General features: G+C 48.0%; 1 protein-coding gene across 1 annotated transcript; it reads right to left on the bottom strand.

The window, feature by feature from the left end:
- Positions 1 to 13419: 13419 nt before the first annotated feature.
- On the bottom strand, positions 13420 to 14376 carry LOC119921898 (olfactory receptor 14A2-like). Its single transcript, XM_038741879.1, has one exon. The coding sequence runs from the start codon at positions 14374 to 14376 to the stop codon at positions 13420 to 13422; it is 957 nt and encodes a 318-aa protein (XP_038597807.1).
- Between the last annotated feature and the right edge of the window lie 7354 nt (positions 14377 to 21730).

Raw genomic sequence — 21730 nt, forward strand, 5'->3', positions numbered from 1 at the left:
GGTCTGGTCCCCTATTTCCCCTGAGACTCCTGGGTTCGGTCAGCCAGGAAGGAACAGAGAGGAGCCCTCGATCCCGCTCTTCCCTCCCTCAGACCCCGAGAAGTTCTCCATACCAGCCCCCGTCCCATAGATAAAGCAAAAGCTGCTCCGAGGGGGATCCCTGGAGGATGACTCAGCGCCCTGCCGAAGGACCTCGTGGTCTGGACAAGCCAAGCACTCTCTGGTCACATGGTTCGTGAAGCTCCTGGGAGACAAGGTCCCGGTCCTTGCAGCATCAGCGATGGTGCCGGCCCTCTCTGGAGTAGTTACAATCTAATCAGAGTGGACAGAGTCCATGTCTGCCGTGAGGCTCACATCTCTATCTCCACTTTACAGATGAGGGAACTGAGGCACGGAGAAGTTAAGCGACCCTGCCAAAGTTCACACAGCAGACATGTGTTGGAACCGAGATCAGAACCCATGTCCATTTGAATCCCAGGCAGGCCTGCCCTCTACACACCAAGCACCACTGTTTCTTCTGACTTGTCCTGATTGCAAATCGGTTGAAGCTCTGTTCATACTGACTATATAAACTGAACACTTGAATCAAGCATTCATCCACTTCCTCATCTTTCCCTTCTCTCCTTCCTCCTCTATGTAATTTACTCTTTGTCTATTTCCCCATTAGATCATAATCTCCTGGAGAGCAGGCACAATGCAACTTTATCTCTTTTCAACTCTCCTGAGAGCATAGTACAGTGCTCTGCACTCAGGATGTGGTCAATACGTACCATTGATAATAATAATAGTAATTATGATGGTCTTTGCTAAGTGGTTCCTATGTGCCAAGCACTGTTCGAAGAGCTGGAGTAGATACAAGGCAATCAGGTTGGACACAGTCCCTGTCCCACATGGAGCTGTTTCAATTCCCATTTTACAGATGAGGTAACTGAGGCACAGAGAAATTAATAACTTGCCTAAGGTACCATGGCATAGAAGTACCGGAACCAAGGTTAGAACCCAGGACATCTGACACCCAATCCCGTGCTCTGCATGGATGGATGGATGGATAGATAGATGAGTGGTTGGCAGGTTGGATGGATGGAAGGAAGGGGAGATCGATTGATGAGAGAGGATGGATTTGACAAGGCAGATGAAGCTGCAGTCATCCTTTCTTCTCTTCTCCCGTACCTCTTACCATCTTACAACTTTTATTCCCAAACCCAGAGTCATGATAAAGAACATATCATTATATTTTCATAGTCATTAGTAATAATGAGGTAATTACTGTATTTACTAAGAGGTTGTGTGCTTAAATTGTTCCACTTGCTGGAGTAGAAAGAAAAGAATCAGTTCAGACACAATTCCTGTTCCACAGGGGCTCAAAGTGTAAGAGGAAAACGAGATCCTATGCAGGTTAAGTCACTGCCCCTAGGTCACAAAGCAAGCCAGTAACAGAGCTGGCTTCGGAACTCAAGTCTTAATCAATCAATCAATCAATCATATTTATTGAACACTTACTCTGGACACAGCACTGTATTAAACACTTGGAAAAGTTCAATATACCAGAGTTGGTAGTCACGTTCCCTGTCCAAAATGAGCTTGCAGTCCAGAGTGATTTGACCTGATCTGAAGTGGCCAAAACGATCACCAGAAAGAACTGGGAGGCACAGCCCAGGAGGGAGATAGGGCTCTTGTTGGTCAGGGAGTTGTGGATGGATTTGGGCACGGTGACGAAGATGTAGCAGAGGTCGAGGACGGACAGGCTTCTGAGGAGGAACTACATGGGGATGTGGATGTGCTGGTAGAGAGCGGTGATAGAGACATTGAGGAGATTTCCCGTCAGGGTCGCCTGATAGACAAGGAGGAATTGCCCGGCTTGGACCAACTTCAGTTCCCGGACCTCCGAGCATCCCTGAAGCAGGAAATTTCTCTTCACGGTGACATTGGTCATTTTCTGGGAATTTTCTGGGAATTGGCATTGACTGCCTAAGGACATTAAGAAAATATAGGTATGAGAATAATATTCCAGAGAAAAGTGCACAGGAGAGGAGACAATCTTTGGGTTGGATGGAGTCTTGGGGTTTTTTACGATTATTTTTCATGTTCACCATGAGCCAGACACTGTACTAAGCACTGGAGTAGTTAGAAAATAATCAGGTTGTTCGTCTCCTCCAATCAATCTGCCTTGGTTCAGTATGGCACTGAAACCACTCCTGACTCCTAGAAATCTATTTCATTTACAAACATCTGCAAGGATTGTGGTCCCATAATTCTACATAATTGGAGAAGCAGCACCGCCTAGTGGAGAGAAGATGATCCTGGGAGCCTAGGGGACGTTGGTCTTAATCCCTGCTCTGCCACTTACCTGCTGGGCGACCTCGGGAAAGTCACTTTTCTGTTCCTCGGTTTCCTCATTAGTAAAATGCGGTTTAAGATGGTGAGCCACATGTGGGACAGGGACAGTGTCCAATATGATTATATCATATCTACTCCAGCACTGAGTATGGTGTTTGGCACATGGTAAGCATTTAACAAAACCCACAATTATTATTAAGAAAGAACAGGAAAATTCCTGTTATTTCCTGGGCTTGTATTGAAATATCCCTTCCCTGCCCCTCACCTTTCCCCTGCTCCTCTTCGGAGGCACCGGGCCTGTCCCGGTCTGGGAAGCATCGACCTCTGCTGAGGGAGAGGCTCACTCCATCTCGTCGGTCTGGACGCTGGTGACCGTGACAGAAAGGTTTGGGCGAGGAGTGACAGCTCTCAAGATCCTCCCTCCCCCTTTCGGCTCTCTGGCTGGCTGCACTCTACCCTCAGATGTCCGCCGCGTTATTTCCTGGGGGATTCCCCGGGGGTGGACGGGCCCGGGGCTCCTCTAACATTGCGCCCCTTCCGGGAATTTCGGAAGGCTGGGATCATGGGCTCTCTGTGATCCCGGCCCCCACAACCTAAATAACTGCCCAGTCCCACGTGGTTCACACTCCTACTCCCTTTCTAGAACAACCTCAACGGACTCATCATTATCTTTCCATGATTAATAATAGCTTTCAGTTTCAACCACGGTATAGTAGGGAAAATAGGCACCATAGCCCATTTGGTTAGTCATGGCTGAATCCAATATTCAGATTGACTTGGCAAAAAATACCCGAAAAGGCCTTCAAGAGCTCATTCAAGTTCTGACAGTGAATGGTAGTGTGTCACAGGCACCTGTAACGTTTTCGAAAAGTATAAGCTCCTTGTGTGCAAACAATGCACTGTTGTACATTTTGTGCCTTCTGTTGTACTTCAATTTGATTGATTGATTGGATTAATACTTAAATATTAAAGTATATTGTGTAATAAATAGTAATAGTAGCAACAGAGTAGGAGGAGAAATCATAACGGTGTTTATTGAGTGACAACTGAGAGCATTAAGCGGCTGGAAAAATTCAACCTGTACCCCTGCTCCTGACTTCTGGGGCAGATTTGAGGATCAAAATTAAGTTTAAAGCACCCTTTTGCAGCAAGCTCTTCAATTTTCTCTAATGGTATTTGTTAAGCATTTACTATGTACCAGGCACTGTATTAACCACTGGGACAAATACAAGGTAATCAGGTTGGACACAGTCAATGTCCCACATGGGGCCCACGGTATTAATCCCCATTTTACAGATAAGGGAACTGAGGCCCAGAGAAGTAAAGTGACTTGCCAAGGTCACACAGCAGGCAAGTGGCAGAGCCAGGATTCAAACCCAGGTCTTTCTGACTCCCAGGCTGTGCTCTACCTTCTGCTGCTGGTAAATAAAGAGAGTGAATTCAAGTGCAGGGATCCATCCTCAGACATGGGAACTAGATTTAAGTACCAGTCAAGAACAACTGGTTAAAAACTCTTCTACCAAACTAATCAAAGCCATTGATAATAGGCAGCGTGCAGCCAGGAAAAGTCTCTAACAACAAATATCTCAGGTTCTTTCAGGAGGACCAGGTCTGTATAGAGTTAGTCCACGGGGAGAGAAATAACAAGGTCAGAGCATGAAGCAAAACTTGCTATCTCTGGAGAAAAGACTCATTCATTCATTCATTCAATCGTATATATTGAGCTCTCACTGTGTAGAGAGAACTGTACAGGACCCTCTCCATAGCCATCTTCACGTTGTGATTCCTCAGGCTGTAGATGAGGTGGTTCAGAGTGGGGGGCACCACAGCGTAGAACACGGACACCAGCAGGTCCAGTCGGAAGAAGGAACTGGAATTCGGTTTTAAGTGGGCAAAGGTGGTTGTGGAGAAGAAAACGGTGATGACGACAAGATGCGACAGGCAGCTGGAGAAGGCTTTCGCCCGGCCCTTGGCAGCCGGCATCCTCAGTACATCCCAGAAGATGTGCACGTACGAGACCACGATGGAGACGAAGCAGAAGACACTGAAACAGGCACCAGTGGCTACAGTCACCTTGAAGGCTGCATACGTTGTAGAGCAGGAGAGTTTTATGACAGACAGGACGTCGCAGAAAAACTGTGCGATCACCCCGGGACCTGCAGAAAGTCAGGAAAAATATCGCAACTGAACAGAAAACTCCTAAAGTTCTCTTGATAAGCCAGGAACCAACTGCCATTTAAAGACAGGTCCTGTGGTTCATGATGAACTCATAGAACAGAGCACTGCAGATAGCCAAATATCGGTCGTGGGACATGACCTACATAGAGAAGCAGCATGGCTCAGTGGAAGGAACACTTGCTTGGGAGTCAGAGGACATGGATTCTAATCCTGGCTCCCCCACATGTCTGTTGTCTGACCTTGGGCAAGTCACTTAACTTCTCTGAGCCTCGGTTACCTCTTTTGTAAAATGAGGATTAAGACTGTGAGCCCCACGTGGGACAATCTGATCACCTTGTATCCCCCCGGCGCTAAGAACAGTGCTTTGCACATAGTAAGCGCTTAACAAATGCCATTATTATTATTGTTATTGTTATTATGACCGTGAGCATGGAGAACTCTGTGCCGGCAAACAGAACCATGAGGAAGACCTGGAAAAAAAGAGCACAGGAAGGAAATGGATCTATGGTCAGTCAGGGAGTTGTGGATGGATTTCGGGATGGTGACAGAGATGTAGCAGAGGTCGAGGACGGACAGGTGCCTGAAAAAGAAGTAAATGGGGGTGTGGAGGTGTCCGTCGAGGGCAGTGACGGCGACGATACTACTACTAATAATAATGATGGCATTTATTAAGTGCATACTATGTGCAAAGAGATTCCCTGTCAGGGCCGCCAGGTAGACCAGGAGAAACAGCGCTGCGAGGACCAGCTTCAGCTCCCGGACCACCGAGAATCCTAGCAACAGGAATCCCCTCACCGCTGTGAGGTTGACTATATCCCGAGGATTGCTGAGACAACCTACACAAACAATGAGGAGGAAGCTATTTCAGAATCTCAACAGACAATGACAGTCAAATCAATCCGTCAATCGTATTTGTTTAGCACTTACATGGTGCAGAGCACTGTACTAAGGAATTGGGGGAGTGTAATATAGCAGAGTTGGCAGACATATTTGCACCCTCGAGGTGCTTACAGAGTAGAGGGGGAGACATAGATAGAAATAAATTTCAAGTATGTGCATAGGTGCTGTGGGGATGAGGGTGGGGAGAATAAAGTGTGCAAATCCAAGTGCAAGGGCAAGGTAGACGGGAGAGGAAGGAGGGGAAATGAGGGCTTAGTCGAGAAAAGCCCTTTGGAGAAGATGTGATTTTAAGAAGTCTCTGAAGGTAGGGAGTGCGATGGTCTGTAAGAGTAGACAGCGAGGCCTAGTGGAAAGACTAAGGGCCTGAGAGTCAGAAGTACCTGGGTTCCAGTCCTGGCTCTTCCACCTGTCTGCTGTGCGACTTTGTGCAATTCACTTCACCTCTCTGTGTCTCAGTTCCCGCATCTGCAAAATGGTGATTTTGCCCATGAGCCCCATGCGGAGCAGGGAATGTGTCCAAGCAGATAACTTTGTATCTACCTCAGCGCTTAGAACAATGCTGTCAAATAAAATTATTATTACCATTATTACAAGAAGAGGGAGCGAACTCCAGATTAGGGGAAGGGCATTGGCTAGGGGTGAGTAGCGGGATAGATGAGACAGAAATATAGTGAGTAGGTTGGTTTTAGACGAGCCAAATGTGTACATTAAGTGACCATGAGAAGCTGCCCCTCTTTACCTTCAAGCTTCAGGCATAAGGAAAACAAACTCAATCGATCGATCAAATATCTTGACCACTTACTATGTGCAAAGTGCTATGCTGAGCGCAACCAAATAAATTATCTCTCACCAGATGTACCCTCCTGTTTCATGGCAAATCTGTGGTAGGAGAGCTTTTAGTCTCCAATGCGAACTTAACCTTCATCTAGTTGCCAGAGACCGTACTCTCAAAGGAACATGTCTAATGTAGCCACCATTGTTCCCATCCTCAGACCTGAGCATGGTGCTGTTCAGATAGCAGGTGCTTAGTAAACACTACTGAGAAGCAGACATTACCAGGTCTGACCATGTTTCCCCACTCTTCAAGAACCTCCAGCCGTTGTCCATCCACCTCTGTGTCAAACATAAACTCCTCACCACCATCTTTAAAGCTCTCAATGACCTCGACCCCTCCTATCTCACCTCTCAACTCTCCTACTACAAGCTAGCTCGTACACTTCACTCCGGTAATGCCAACCTATTCACCGTATCTCCATCTCGTCTCTTCTGCCAACGACCTCTTGTCGACGCCCCATTTCTTGCATGGAATGACCTCCCTCTTCATAGCCGACAGACGTTCACGTTCCAATCTTCAAAGCCTTATTAAAATCACATCTCCTCAAAGAGGCCTTCCGCCACCAAGTCCTGATTTCCTCTTCTAGCACTCCCTTCCGTGTCGCCCTTCACTTGAATTTGCCCCCTTTGTTTACCGCTGTCTCGATCCCACGGCACTTATGTATAGATACATAATTTAGGTATTTCTATTAATATTTGTCTCCCTTTCTAGACTGTAAGCTCCTTACAAACAGGGACTATGTCTGCCAATCTTATATTTTACTCTCCCAAGCACTCACTACGGTGCTCTCCACATAGTAAGTGCTCAATAAATATGATCGATTGGTCACCCAGAACGTTTGTCACTGATCCACTGGTCCATCCGCGCCACCCACTCAGTAGATCCAGTGGATGAAGAACCATGGAAAACCCGGGGGAGAGATCTGTTTTACGCATGGAGACGTGAGGAGATTCTAGTTCTCTTTAACCATCGGCTTCCCTGTAAGACCCCCAGCCCATCGGTGTTCCCACCGACCCAGACTCACTGGTCAGACTGGATCAAGCGGGCTCTGGTCTCTGTCCTCCTTCAACTGTCCCCCGTCCCCTCAGCTCCCGTACGTCGGCCGCAGGAGGGTCTCCGGGAGGTGTGCGGGATCCTGGCTCTTCTTGCTTCCTGCTTGCAGCGCGTCGGGCTCTCGCTGAAGCCGGGCCTTTCCGAAAAAGCTCCCTGTCGTTCCTGTGGGATTCACCACGGGGCGACGGGTCACACGTTGGGCTGAGGGGCCTCATTATGTCCTGTTCGAGCCTGGCTCCCCGGGGGTTCGGCACTGCTGGAGACCTTGGGGACCTTGGGTGTGTTAGTGGCCCTGCCCCACGTGAGTACCCCACTAGGGACCATGTGACCCGTCACACTGGAGTGCGTCTCATGGGGAGAACCTCCAGAGTAACTGCGGAGATGACAAAGAGTTGTCCATCTTGGTTTTTTGTCAGTAACCCACCGGCTTCATCTGCTTTATGGCTGTGGGGTGGCCATTTTAAAATGGTTCGGATATACCAGTCCTCTTTCCTCCAGACCTCACTTTAACCTTCTCACTCCTGATCCTACTCCCTAACCTCCCTGCCATCTATAGGACTACGCTTCTTGTGTCAACGTCTGTCGGTATTCCCTGTCTTCCCTCAGACTTTTCAATCACTGTCACCTTCAGGACATCTGTACTTGGATATCCCACTCACACTTCAAAATTAATATGTCTAAAACAGAGCTCCTCATCTCCCCACCAAATCCCTGTTTTCCATCAGTTTTTTCAAACTGTAGAAAACACCAGCACCCGCCCTATCTCACAACCTTGGCTTTACTCTCCACTCATTTCTCTTCAGTCTGTCACAAATTCCCGTCAGTTCTACCTTCACGAAATCCCTAGATTCCCCCCGTTCCTCTTCATCCAAACTACTACCACGTTAATCCAAACACTTATCGTATCCCATCTTGATTACTGCAACAGCCTCCTCACGGACCTCCCTGCCTCCAGTCTCCCCCGGCCCCGTCCCGACTTCACTCTGCTGCCCAGATTATTTTACATAAAATGTTCCATCGATGACTCCCCACTCCTCAAAAGCCTCCGGTAGTTGCCCATCATCATCCACATCAAACGGAAAGGCCTCACTATCAGTTTTAAGGCACTTAATCAGCTTTCCATTTCCTACCTCACCTCCCTGATTTCCCACACACTTGGTCCTCAAACACCAACGTACTCACCATACCTCGATCTCGTCTGTCTTGCGGCTGACCCCTAGTCCACCTTCTCCCTCTGGCCTGGACCTCCCTTTCACTTCATATGCTACAGACCGCCACCACTGCCCCCATCTTCAAATCCCTACCCAAATCACACTTCTTCCAGGAAGCCTTCCCAGACTACCACAACATTGTCCTACAAAATTGGCCCACTCTTCCATGTCGCCTAGCACTTGCGTCTATAACCCTTCACGATTTCTATACTCATCACCTCCCAGCCCTTTAGCACTTGTGTACATTATTGTTATTACTCTGCCATCCCTTCTCTGTAATTCATTTAAGGTCTAGCCCCCTGCACTAGATTGAAAGCTCTTTAAAGGCAGAGAAATTCTAAAGGAGGCTGTGCCTGTCCACAGATAATGAGAAGAAACCTAGCCTAGTGGATAGAGCCCCGACCTGGGAGTCATAAGGACCTGGCTTCTAATTCCAGCTCCACCACTTGTCTGCTGTGCGACCTTGGGCAAGTCACTTCACTTATCTGTGCCTCGGCTTCCTCATCTGAAAAATGGGGATGAAGACTGTGAGCCCATGTAGGGCAAAGTCCAATCTGATAGGTTTGCATCTACCCCAGTGCTTAGTACATAGAACTAGTACATGGTACATAATAAGTGCTTAATAAATCCCCGTCCATCCTTGCTAACCACTCAGGGGATCTGGAGGATGGAGAGCAACTGAGACGTCGGAGGGCAAGATCTGTTTTATGTGCGGAGACTCTAAGAGACAGGGGAGCTTTCTTTCGTTCTCTGTGACCGCCGGCCCCCCATGAACCATTTCTCATCCGTGTTCTCCCGGCCCAAATTCACCGGTCAGTCTTGGGTGAGCAGGTGGTAGTCTCCGCTGTCCTACAACCAGCCCCGTCCCCTCAGCTCCTGGCCGTCAGCCACAGGAGGATCTCCAGGAGGCGTGGAGGGTCCCGGCTCCTCTTCTCTCCCGCCCGGAACATGATGGGCTCATTATGTCCTGTTCGGGGCTGGCTTCCCGGGGGGCTGGCATTGCTAAGACCCTGGCCCCACAGGCAAGGTTGCGGCCCTGCCCCAGGTGACCTCCCCATAGGGACCACATGACCAACCAGCCGGATGTCTCTCACAGGGAGGAGCTCCAGTCAAATTGTGAAGACTGTGAAGCTTCCAACGTGACTGCTACGTAGGGAGGGACACATTTCATCATGCCTATTTTACAGTTGAGGTCTTTCAGGCCCGGAAACGTTAGGTGAGTTCGTTAGCAGGCTTCTGGCTGAGCCAGAGCTGGAATCCAGGTCCTGGACTCCGTGCCCCGTTAGGTTTCCCCCAGGCTTTGCTGGTGGGTCAAGGCGGCCATCTGAGTGGGATAAACTAGACCTCACCATTCTTGGTCCAGCACCTCTAAGATTCCCTTTCTAGCTCCACTGGCCACTCCCTGCCCTTTCTACAACTGTCCTAGACAATGAGCCCTCTGGCATTTGCTAGCTCTATGCCCCTTATAATTATGATAATTATAATAACAGTAATAATAGTAATTATGATAATTTTGGTATGTGTTAAGTGCTTATTATGGGCCAGGCACGGTAGTAAGCACCGGGGTGGATACAAGCAAATAAGGTTGGACACGTGAGTCTATCCTGCGTGAGGCTCACAGTCTCAATCTCCATTATATAGATGAGGTAACTGAGGCACAGAGAGGTTAAGTGACTTGCCCAAGGTCACGCAGCAGACAAGTGGCTTATCCTCCCAGTTCTCCGTAAACAACTCCATATCTCCTCCTTCACTAACCTCTCTCCCTCTCCCTCACCAGCTTCTCTGCCCTTTCTGTACCAGCTTCTCAGCCTTCCAAACCAATCGATTGAATTTACTGAGGGCTTATTTCTGTTTTTTATGGCATTTGTTAAGCACCTACTAAGTACCAGGTACTGTACTAAGCGCTGGGGTGTATACAAGCTAATCCTGTTGGACACAGTTCGTGTCCTACGTGGGGCTCACAGTCTTAATCCCCGTTTTACAGATGAGGGAACCGAGGCCCAGAGAAGTGAAGTGACTTCCCTCAGGTCACATAGCAGAGATGTCGCAGAACTGGGATCAAAATCCAAATCCTTTTAACTCTGAGATCGAGGCTCTGTCCACTAGACCATGCTGCTTCTGCTTATCGTGTGCAGAGTACTGTAATAAATGCTTGGGAAAGTACAATAGTTGGTAGTTGGTAAGTTGGAAAGTTGGTAGATATGTGCCCTGCCCACATGGAGCTTACAATCTTCAAGGGGAGACAGACATTAAAATAGATTAGAGATAGAGGAAATAGTAAAGTGCTGAGGAAAATTGCAGAGTAGTAATTGCAGAATAATAGAGTAAAAGAGGAACTATTCTCTCTCATATTCCTATTCCAGGTCTCAGAAGGATGAAGCAATGTGTCCTGATGGATAAAATCGCTGGTCTCGGGGTCAGAGGACCTGTGTTCTAATCCTGCCTCTGCCATTTATCTGCTGTGTGCTCTTGGGTAAGTCATTTAATTTATCTGTACTTCAGTTCCTTCATTTGCAAAATGGGGGCTCAATCCCTGTTCTCCCGTCTAGTTAGACTGTGAGTCCCATGTGGGACCTAACCATCTTGTGCCCTCAATAATGCTCCAGTGCTTAGTACAGTGGTTGGCACATGGTAAGCGCTTAACAAATACTATTATTATTATTATTATTATTATTATTATTATTATTATTATTATTATTATTATTATTATTATTAGGAAAGCTCGTTGTGAGCAGGGAATGTGTCTGCGAAATTGTTGTTTTGTACTCACCCAAGCGCTCAGTGCAGTGCTCTGCAGACAGTGAGCGATTAATAAACATGACTGATTGACTGACTGATTATCTCTCCCTCTTATATCTCCTCCCTCTCCTACTCTGACCCTCATGCATTCTCCAGCTCTCAGAGGGTCTCTCCCACTTCTGCCACCCCACCTGCGGCCTTTCGTGCCATCTCTCCAGCTCCCTCCAAGCTCCAATGGCCATCCCTCGTTCTGAGGAAAGAGGTAATCGTGTTTTCCACGGGCCCAGCCCCTCCACTGTGAGCCCCCGTTCTGGGCAGAATCCGGGTCTGGCTAACACCCGAGAGCATTCCCAGGGAGGTGGACCACTTCCAGATATTCCCGTCCACTGGCTTCACTTGCAATCCATGTTAATCAGTAAAACAAACCAGCAATCACTGGTTTTTAATGAGCACTACTCACCTAACCTTTGTCAGTCACTCAATAGTATTTATTGAATGCTTACTGTGTGCAGAGCACTGTACGAAGCGATTGGAAGAGTCCAATGTGACAAAGTGGGCAGACATATTTCATGATCACAACGAATTTACATTCGTAAATTCTAGAGGGGAAGACATAATAATAATAATAATAATAATAATGATAATAATAATAATAATGGTATTTGTTAAATGCTTACTATGACCGGGCAGTGTTCTAAGTGCTGGAGGGAGATACAAGGTAATCAGGTTGTTCCAAGCAGGGCTCACAGTCTTAATCTCCGGTTCACAGATGAGGTAACTGAGGCTCAGAGAAGTTAAGTGACTAGCCCAAAGTCACACAGCTGACAAGTGGCAGAGAAGGGATGAGAACCTACGACCTCTGACTCCCAAGCCCGTGCTTTTTCCACTAAGCTGTGCTGCTTCTCTAACATAAGTATTAATTTAAACTAACATAAATACATTAATGTAAAGGAAATAATTTTATATAATTAATATAAATAAATAATCTACCACTGGTCAGCCCTGAATAATAATGATGGTATTTGTTCATTCATTCATTCAATTGTATGTATTGAGCGCTTACTGTGTGCAGAGCACTGTACTAAGCTCTTGGGAACAACAAGTTGGCAACATATAGAGACGGTCCCTACCTAACAACGGGCTCACAGTCTAGAAGGGGGAGACGGACAACAAAACAAAACATGTAGACAGGTGTCAAGTCATCAGAACCAACAGAAGTAAAGCTAAATGCACATCAGTAACAAAATAAATAGAAGAGTAAATATGCTCAAGTAAAATAAATAGAGTAATTAATCTGTACAAACACATATACAGGTGCTGTGGGGAGGGGAAGGAGGTAGGGCGGGGGAGATGGGGAGGAGGAGAGGAAAAAGGGGATTCAGTCTGGTAAGGCCTCCTGGAGGAGGTGAGCTCTCAGTAGGGCTTTGAAGGGAGGAGGAGAGCTAGCTTGGCGGATGTGTGGAGGGAGGGTATTCCAGGCAAGGGGGAGGACGTGGGCCAGGGTCGACAGCGGGGTAGGCGAGAACGAGGTACAGTGAGGAGGTTAGCATCAGAGGAGCGGAGGGTGCGGGCTGGGCTGTAGAAGGAGAGAAGGAAGGTGAGGTAGGAGGGGGCGAGGTGATGGAGGGTACTTACTATGTGTCAAGCACTGTTCTAAGCACTGGGGTAGATACAAGATCAACAGGGTGGATACAGTCCCTGTCCTCCATTGAGCTCACAGTCTTAATCTCCATTTTACAGATGAGGGAACTGAGGCACAGAGAAGTGAAGTGACTTTCCCAAGTTCACACTAGACAAGTGGAGGATGGAGATTACAACCCAGGTCCTTCTGACTCCAGGGCTTCTCCTGTAGATTATAAATTTGTTGTGGGCAAGGAACGTGTCTATTAACTCTGTTTTATTGTAGTTTCCCAAGGTGCTTAATATAGTGCCCTGCACACAATGAGCGATCGATAAATACCATTGATGATGGTGATTGTGGGGTGGTGTTACAAGGGAATGGACAGAGAATAAACCTGAAGAAAATAGAGGCCATATACCAACCTGCCCCAGGGAATCCCAAGAACAACCAAAATTGCACAGGCCACTTAGATGTCAGGGATGCCACTGAATTATATCACGTAGGCAGTATGCTAATGCAACAATCCAGGGGGTGAAAAATGATAGTCAAGTCAGAAGGAGAAGCTTTCTTCCCTGCGTGAAAGGACTCCCAACTAAGACCCTCCCCACCGCCGCCTTCACGTCCCTGTTTCTCAGGCTGTAGATGAGAGGGTTCAGGGCGGGGGGCATCACAACGTAGAACACAGACAGTACCATATCCAGAGCAGAAGAGGAGCCTGAAGATGGTTTTAAAGTAGCGAAGATAGCCGTGGTGAAAAACATAGTCGTTACGGTGAGGTGGGGCAGGCATGTGGAGAAGGCTTTAGCCCGGCCTTCGTGGGCCGGCATCCTCAGCACGGCCCAGAAGATGCGCGCGTACGAAACGAGGATGGAGACAAAGCAGAAGACGCCTGAAAGGGTTCCGGTGACTAGAAGCACAACGATGACGGGGTGCGTTTCGGAGCAGGAGAGTCGGACCACGGAGGCGATATCACAGAAGAACTGTGGGATCAGGAAGGAACCGCAGAAGGGTAGGGAGAACGTCCCAGAGGATGACATCACTGCAAACAACCCCCCGCCGAGCCATGAGGCGGCCGCCATCTTGCTACAAGCCCCTCGGTCCATGAGAACCTCGTAGCGCAGGGGAAGACAGATGGCAGCATAACGGTCGTAGGACATCGCCGTGAGGACGAACAGCTCTGAGGTAGCAAACAGAACCACGGAGAAGACCTGGGAGGCACAGCCCAGGAAGGAAATGGATCTATGGTCGGTCAGGGAGCTGTGGATGGATTTGGGGACGGTGACGGAGATGAGGCAGAGGTCGAGGATGGACAGATTCCTAAGGAAGAAGTACATAGGGGTGTGGAGGCGCCGATCGAGGGCGGTGACAGCGACGATGAGGAGATTCCCCGTCAGGGCCGCCAGGTAGACCAGGAGGAACATCGCAGCGTGGACCAACTGCAGCTCCCGGACCTCTGAGAATCCCAGGAGCAGGAATTCCGTTACCTTGGTGACATTGAACATTTCTAGGAGATTTTCGAAACCATCTAAAGGGACAAGGAGCAGTTTAGAATCTGGCTGGGGTGACAGGAAATAAAATAATAACAGATACGCAGATGAAAGAAAAGTGGTTTGCACACAGTTAGCGCGCAATAAAGACGATTGAGTGAATGAGTGAATTCAAGCAATCAACCGTATTTATTAAGTGTTTAAAGAAAATGGCATTTATTAAGCTCTTACTATGTGCAAAGCACTGTTCCAAGCTCTGGGGAGGTTACAAGGTGATCAGGTTGTCCCACGGGGGGCTCACAGTCTTAACCCCCATTTTACAGTTGAGGGAACTGAGGCACAAAGAAGTTAAGTGACTAGCCCAAAGTCACACAGCTAACAATTGGCGGTGCCGGGATTTGAATCCGTGACCTCTGACTCCAAAGCCCGTGATTTTTCCACTGAGCCACAGTGTTTACTGTGTGTAGAGCATTGTACTAAGGGCTTAGGAGAGTACAGGACAACATTGCCTTCCGAAATGGAAAAACGGTATGGCCTATTGGAAAGAGTGTGGTCCTGGGAGTCAGAGGACCTGGGTGCTATTCCCAGCTCCAGCAAATTTCTGCTGTGTGACCTCAGGCAAGTCACTTCAACTTCTCCGTGCCTCAGCTACCTCATCTGTGAAATGAGGTTTAAGACTGTGAGCCCTAGGTGGAAGAGAAACTGTGTCTGACCCAACTAACCTGTATCTACGCCAGCGTTTAATACAGTGCCTGACACTGGTGCGTGCTTAGCAAATACCATTAGAAAAACACCTCCCTCCTCACACACCCAATGAGGTCTAGAGCCTCAGTACAGAGCTTTGCACACAGTAATGCCTCAATAAATACGATCTAATGAATGAAAGAATCAATGATCCTCTCTCAGGCCCCTTGGAACCCAGAGTGGCTGAGTGGCTTCAGAGCCTTGAGAACTGGCGATAGAGGCAGGGGCAGAGGGAAGTTGAGATCTGAAAATAAAAATAAACCCTACACGAAGGAATCAGACCAGGAAGGAACAGACTAGCTGAAAGTGGGGAGGTCCTGGATGAAGAGTCACCACCAGGTTCATTCATTCATTCATTCATTCCATCGTGTTTATTCAGCTCTTACTCTGTGCAGAGCACTGTACTAAGCACTTGGTTCTTGTCTTAATTTCCTGTGTTATAGATATTTTCTGGATTAGAGAGGCAGCATGGACTAGTGGATAACTCAGAGACCTGGGAGGAGGTCTGGGTTCTAATCCCAGCTCTGTTATTTGTCCGCTGTGTGATCTTCGGCATGTCACTTCACTTCTCTTTGCCTCAGTTCCCTCATCTGTAAAATGGGGAATGAGACTGTGAGCCCCTACTGGGACAGGGACTGTGTCCAACCCGATTTTCTCGTATCCATCTCAGAGCATAGTACAGTGCCTGGCACATGATAAGTATTTAACAAATACCACAATTTTATTATTATTATTATTATTATTTTATTATTATAGTCCAAGTGATCCCATCCAGTATGGGGCCTGAACTGACAGAATTGCCCTAAACCCACCTAGATCCACTCTGCCTTCCACCACCCAAGCAGGAACAAGGATAATCAGGTACATGTAGGAATCCCCTTCACCCCTTGTTTTCAGATTGTGATCCCCTGTTTGGGATAAGGACTTAGCCAATCTTTCCTTTCAAAGCTTTTCGTACAGTGTTCCGCACATCTTAGTGGCTAAATAAACACCATTGTGTAGCAGAAATAACCAGCTCTGTCAGGGATATGGAGACTGCTCTTCTCGGAACATTTTTTACTGATCCGACCCCGTCCATCCCCGCCACCCATCCAGGAAATCCGGCAGATGCAGAGAGATGGCGACGCCGGGTGGAGGGAAATGTGTTACGCCTGGAGATGTGAGGAGATGGGGGAGCTTTCTTTCGTTCTCTGTCACCGTCGGCCCCCCCGGTGAACCACTTCCTCAACATGTTCTCCCGACCCAGACTCACCGGTCAGTCTGTGACGAGCGGGCACTGGTCTCTGCTGTCCTACAAAAACCCCCGTCTCCTCAGCCCCGGGACGTCGTCCACAGGAGGGTCTCCGGGAGATTTAAAGGGTCCCAGCTCCTCTTCCCTCCCACTCGGAACGTGACGTGCTATCGGCGAGGCCGGGCCTTTCTGGAAAAGCTCCCTGCCGCTCCTGGGGTATTTCCCCCTGGGGAACGGGACACACGTTGGGCTGAGGGGCCTTATTCTGTCATGTTCGGGTCTGGCTTCCCTGGGACCCGGCATCTCTGGGGTCTGGCCCCAAGGGCAGGATAGCGGTCCTGCCCCACGAGACCTCCCCTCGGGGAACATGTGTCCTGTCTTGTGTCTCACACGGAGAAACACGGAGAAACTCCAATCAGCCTCACTGTTGTCATTACTTTCTGTCTCCCAACCTTCTTCCTAGTATGATCTGGAGTTCACTCTTTGTCTCGGCCATTTGCTTCCTCTCCCTCCTCCTCCCACGCATCATGACCTATTCCGGGATATGTCCAGTCTCCAGCTCCCAGATTCTCTCCCTCTACGACACCACCTCCTTCCCATCACCTTCTCACCAACATTCCCGAGGTATAAAATCCCATCTCCCCCAAGAGGCCTTCCCAGATTAAGTCCTTATTTCCCTTACTCTTTCTCCCCGTGTATCACCTGTGAAACTGGATCTGTCCCCTTTCAGAACTTGATTTTTTAAATCCCACCCTCAGCCCACAGCACTTATATCCATCTCTGTAATTTATTCATTCATTCCTTCAATCATGTTTATTGAGAACTTCCTGTGTGCCCAGCACTGGACTAAGCGCTTGGAAAGTACAACTCGGCAACAGATAGAGACAATCCCTACCCAACAACGGGCTTACAGTCTGAAAGGGAGTAGACATACAACAAAACAAACCAGGTAGACAGGCATCAGTAGCATCAAAATAAATAAATATAATTATGAATATATACACATCATTAATAAAATGAATAGAATAATGAATATGTACATATATACACAAGTGCTGTGGGGCGGGGAAGGGGGTAGAGCAGAGGGAGGAAGTAGGGACGATGGGGAGGGGAGGAAGAGCAGAGGAAAAAGGAGTCTCCGTCTGGAAAGGTGTCTTGGGAGAGCTGAGCTCTCAGTCGGGCTTTGAAGAGGAGAAGAGAGCTAGTTTGGCGGATGTGAGGAGGGAGGACATTCCAGGTAGGAGGAAGGACGTGGGCCAAGTGTCGATGGCGGGACAGGTGAGAACGAGGCACAGTGAGGAGGTTAGTGGCAGAGGAGCGGAATACGCGGGTTGGGCTGTAATTTATTTTAATGCCTATCTACCCCTCGAGGCCATCGGCATCTTGAGAGCAGAAAATGTGTCTATCAACTGGCATAGGGGAGAAAGCATGGTCCTAGGAGTCAGAAGGTCATGCGGTCTAATCCCAGCTCTGCCACGTGTCTGCTGTGTGACCTTGGGCAAGTCACCTGACCTCTCTGTGCCTCAGTTACCTCCTCCGTAAAATGGAGTTTGAGTATGTGAGTCCCAGGTGGGCCAGGGACTGTGTCCAACCCGATTTGCTTGTCTCCATGCCAGCGCTTAGTACAGTACCTGGCACACAGTAAGCACTTACCAAATGCTGCAATTATTATTATTACTCTCCCAAGCCCTTGGTATTGTGCTCTGGACAGAGTAAGCAGTTAATATATACCATTGACTGATTGATTCATTAGGACACTGAGGTTCTAATTCCAGCCCTTCCACTGAACCAAGCCTTGATTTCCCTATCTGGAAAATGGGGACAAAATACCTGCTTTTCCTCACTCCTATACAGTGATCCCCGTGTGGACGAGTGAGTGTGTGTAATCTGACTATCCTGGATCTACCCTAGACCATAACATGGTGAGTATTTATTAAGTACTTACTGTGTTAAGCACTTGGACGAGCACGATACAACACAATTAGGAGACATGTTCTCGTGTGTTCTGAGAAGTAACGTGGCTCAGTGGAAAGAGCCCGGGCTTGGGAGGCAGAGGTCATGGGATCAAATCCCGGCTCCACCAATTGTCAGCTGTGTGACTTCGGGCAAGTCACTTAACTTCTCTGGTCCTCAATTACCTCATCTGTAAAATGGGGATTGAGACTGTGAGCCCCCCGAAGGACAAACCTGATCACCTTCATTCATTCATTCATTCAATCGTATTTATTGAGCGCTTATTGTGTGCTGAACACTGTAGTAAACGCATAGAAAGTACAAATTGGCAACATGTAGAGATGGTCCCTATCCAACAATGGGTTCACAGTCTTGAAGAGACAGACAGACAACAAAACAAAACATCTGGACAGGTGTCAAGTCATCAGAATAAATAGAAATAAAGCTAAATGCACATCATTAACAAAATAAACAGAATAGTAAATATGTACAAGTAAAATAAATAGAGTAATAAATCTGTACAAACATACATACGGGTGCAGTGGCGAGGGGAAGGAGGTAGGGCTGGGAGGACGGGGAGGAGGAGAGGAAAAAAGGGGCTCAGTCTGGGAAGGCCTCCTGGAGGAGGTGAGCTCTCAGTAGGGCTTTGAAGGAAGGAAGAGAGCTAGCTTGGCGGATGTGGAGGGGAAGGGCATTCCAGCCCAGGGGGAGGACGTGGGCCAGGGTCGACGGCGGGGCAGGCGAGAACGAGGTACAGTGAGGAGGTTAGTGGCAGAGGAGCGGAGGGTGCGGGCTGGGCTGTAGAAGGAGAGAAGGGAGGCAGAGGTCATGGGTTCAAATCCCGGCTCCACCAATTGTCAGCTGTGTGACTTCGGGCAAGTCACTTAACTTCTCTGGTACTAAATTACCTCATCTGTGAAATGGGGATTGAGACTGTGAGCCCCCCGAGGGACAAACCTGACAAACCTATCCCTGATCTTACCTGAACCAGGTAGGAGGGGGCGAGGTGACGTAGAGCCTTGAAGCCAAGAGTGAGGAGTTTTTGCTTGATGAGTAGGTTGAATGGCAGCCACTGGAGATTTTTGAAGAAGGGAGTAACATTCCCAGAGCTTTTCTGCACAAAGATGATCAGGGCAACAGCGTGAAGTATAGACTGAAGTGGGGAGAGACAGGCGTATGGGACAATATAGAGGAGGCTGATGCAGTAATCCAGTCGGGATAGGATGAGAGATTGAACCAGCAAGGTAGCGGTTTGGATGGAGAGGAAAGGGGGGATCTTGGAGATGCTGCGGAGGTGAGACCGGTAGGTTTTGGTGACGGATTGGATGTGAGGGGTGAACGAGAGAGAGGAGTCGAGGATGACACCAAGGTTGCAGGCTTGTGGGACCTTGTAACCTCCTTGTAACCTCACCAGCGCTTGGAACAGTGTTTTGCATATAGTAAGCCCTTAATAAATGTTATTATTATTATTATTATTATTATTATTATTATTATTATTATTATTATTATTATTACATGTTCCCTGTCCATACGGAGGTGACAGTCTAAAGAAGATATATATATAGAGAGAGATATATATAAATAGAGAGATAGCGATAGGTATAGATAGAAATATAGATAATTATCTATACTATACTCTACCCTATACTAAGAAGCAGCATGGCCTAGTGGCAACAAGACTTGAGATTCAGAGGATGTGGGTTCTAATCCCAGCTCTGTCATTTATCTGCTGTGCGACCTTGGGAAAGTCTCTTAACTTCTCTGTGCCTCAATTACCTCATCTGTGAAATAGAAATTCAGACTGTGAGACCCGTGTGCGACAAGGACTTTTTCCAACCTGATTAGCTTGCATCTATCCCAGCACATAGAACAGTGCCTGGCACATAATAAGAACTTAGCGAATACCATAACGAAGGAAGACATATAACACCTGTTTCCAAGTTTAATGGAAGAGAAGCAGTGTGGCCTAGTGGAAAGAGCACACACTTGAGAGTCCAAAGATCTGGGTTCTAATCCCAGCTCTGCCCCTTACCTGCGGTGGGACCCTGGGCAAGTCATTTCCCTTCTCTGTGCCTCAGTTTCCTCAACTGTAAAATGGGGATTCTATACTTAGACTGTGAGTCCTGTGTGGAACAGAGACTGTGTCTGACCTGACGAACTTGTATCTACCCCAGCACTTAGAACAGTGCTCAACACATAGAAAGCGCTTCACAAATACCACAAAAAAACAGAGGGAGCGGGATAAAGAAGTGTATCACAGGAAGCTGTAAAATGCATCAGGAGGAAATAAATAATTGCAGTCCAAGTAAACACGCAAACAGATACATAGGTAGATAGAAAGTAGATGCACATATGCTCAGGTTAGGGATGGAGCTCATAACGGGTAAGAGTGTGTTAAATTGACTAGGTTGTGGGGTGAGGTGATTTAATTAGGAAAACTTATCATAGGAGGTGAGATTTTAGGGAGGCTTTGAAGGTAAAGGATTTGGAAGGGAAGGAGTTCCAGGTTAGGGAAACAATCTGGAGAAGGGTTGAGGGTCAGAGTTGGGTGGCAAGAGCCAGGTACAGTTGGAGGGTGATCTCGGTAAGAGGATTGAAAAGTGTGAGGTAGGAGAACAGGTGGGTGGGATGGAGAGAATTTGTGGGTGAGATGGAAAGAGACGGTGCGTGAGATGTGGAGAGCTGGTGAGTGGGTTGGAAAGAGATGGTGGGTGAGATGGAGAAAGCTGGCGAGACGTTTTTAAGGCAGTGGTCAAGAGTTGATGGGGAGGGAGAAATATACTGTTTGGGAGAACCCAATACAACAGAGTTGACAGAGACATTCTCCACCCACAACAAGCCTACCGTCTAGCGGGGGAGACAGATATTAATATGAATACATAATTAATAGTCTGTAATTTAAATATATGTATATAAATGCTGGGGGGATAAGGGTGGGTGTCCCAAGGTGACCCTTGGGTACCAGCCAACGCAAGGTCAAATGCTATCTCGTGGCTACCTGAGCCAGCAGGAGGAACTCGGAAGTGAGGGTGGGATACCGCCCCCACGACCAAAGCTGCCAGTTTGACAGCCCAAGATGGTAATACAGAAGGTGTACCTCTCTCCCGTGCCAATCAAATGAGGTATGGAGGAGGGGGAGGGAAGAGATTGGATAACTACAGCCTGAAAATGGAAAGGCCTAGGAGAACAGGTGATAAATACCTGCGGCCTCTAGCCCTCTAGGCAGAGTATCGAGACTTGCAGGGAATAGCTGCAGGGCGCCTCTGTCCAGAGCGTGAGAAGCCCGGTCTGCCTGCACCAAGTGAGGAGCCCTGGGATGGGGAAGTGTCCCAACCCACTGGACGCTCCTGGATCTGGAAGCCAGGTGCTTCGCCATGGGTATGTAACGAATGAATGGATTCCTCCCAAATGGAAAATCCTTGTGGGTGGGAGCTAGGGGCT

This window comes from Tachyglossus aculeatus, unplaced genomic scaffold, assembly GCF_015852505.1.
Source record: "Tachyglossus aculeatus isolate mTacAcu1 unplaced genomic scaffold, mTacAcu1.pri SUPER_32, whole genome shotgun sequence".
In the NCBI taxonomy this organism is placed as follows: Eukaryota; Metazoa; Chordata; class Mammalia; order Monotremata; family Tachyglossidae; genus Tachyglossus; species Tachyglossus aculeatus.

Coding starts and splice junctions, on each gene's coding strand:
- LOC119921898 (XM_038741879.1), bottom strand. CDS start 14,376: ATGTTCAATGTCACCAAGGTAACGGAATTCCTGCTCCTGGGATTCTCA.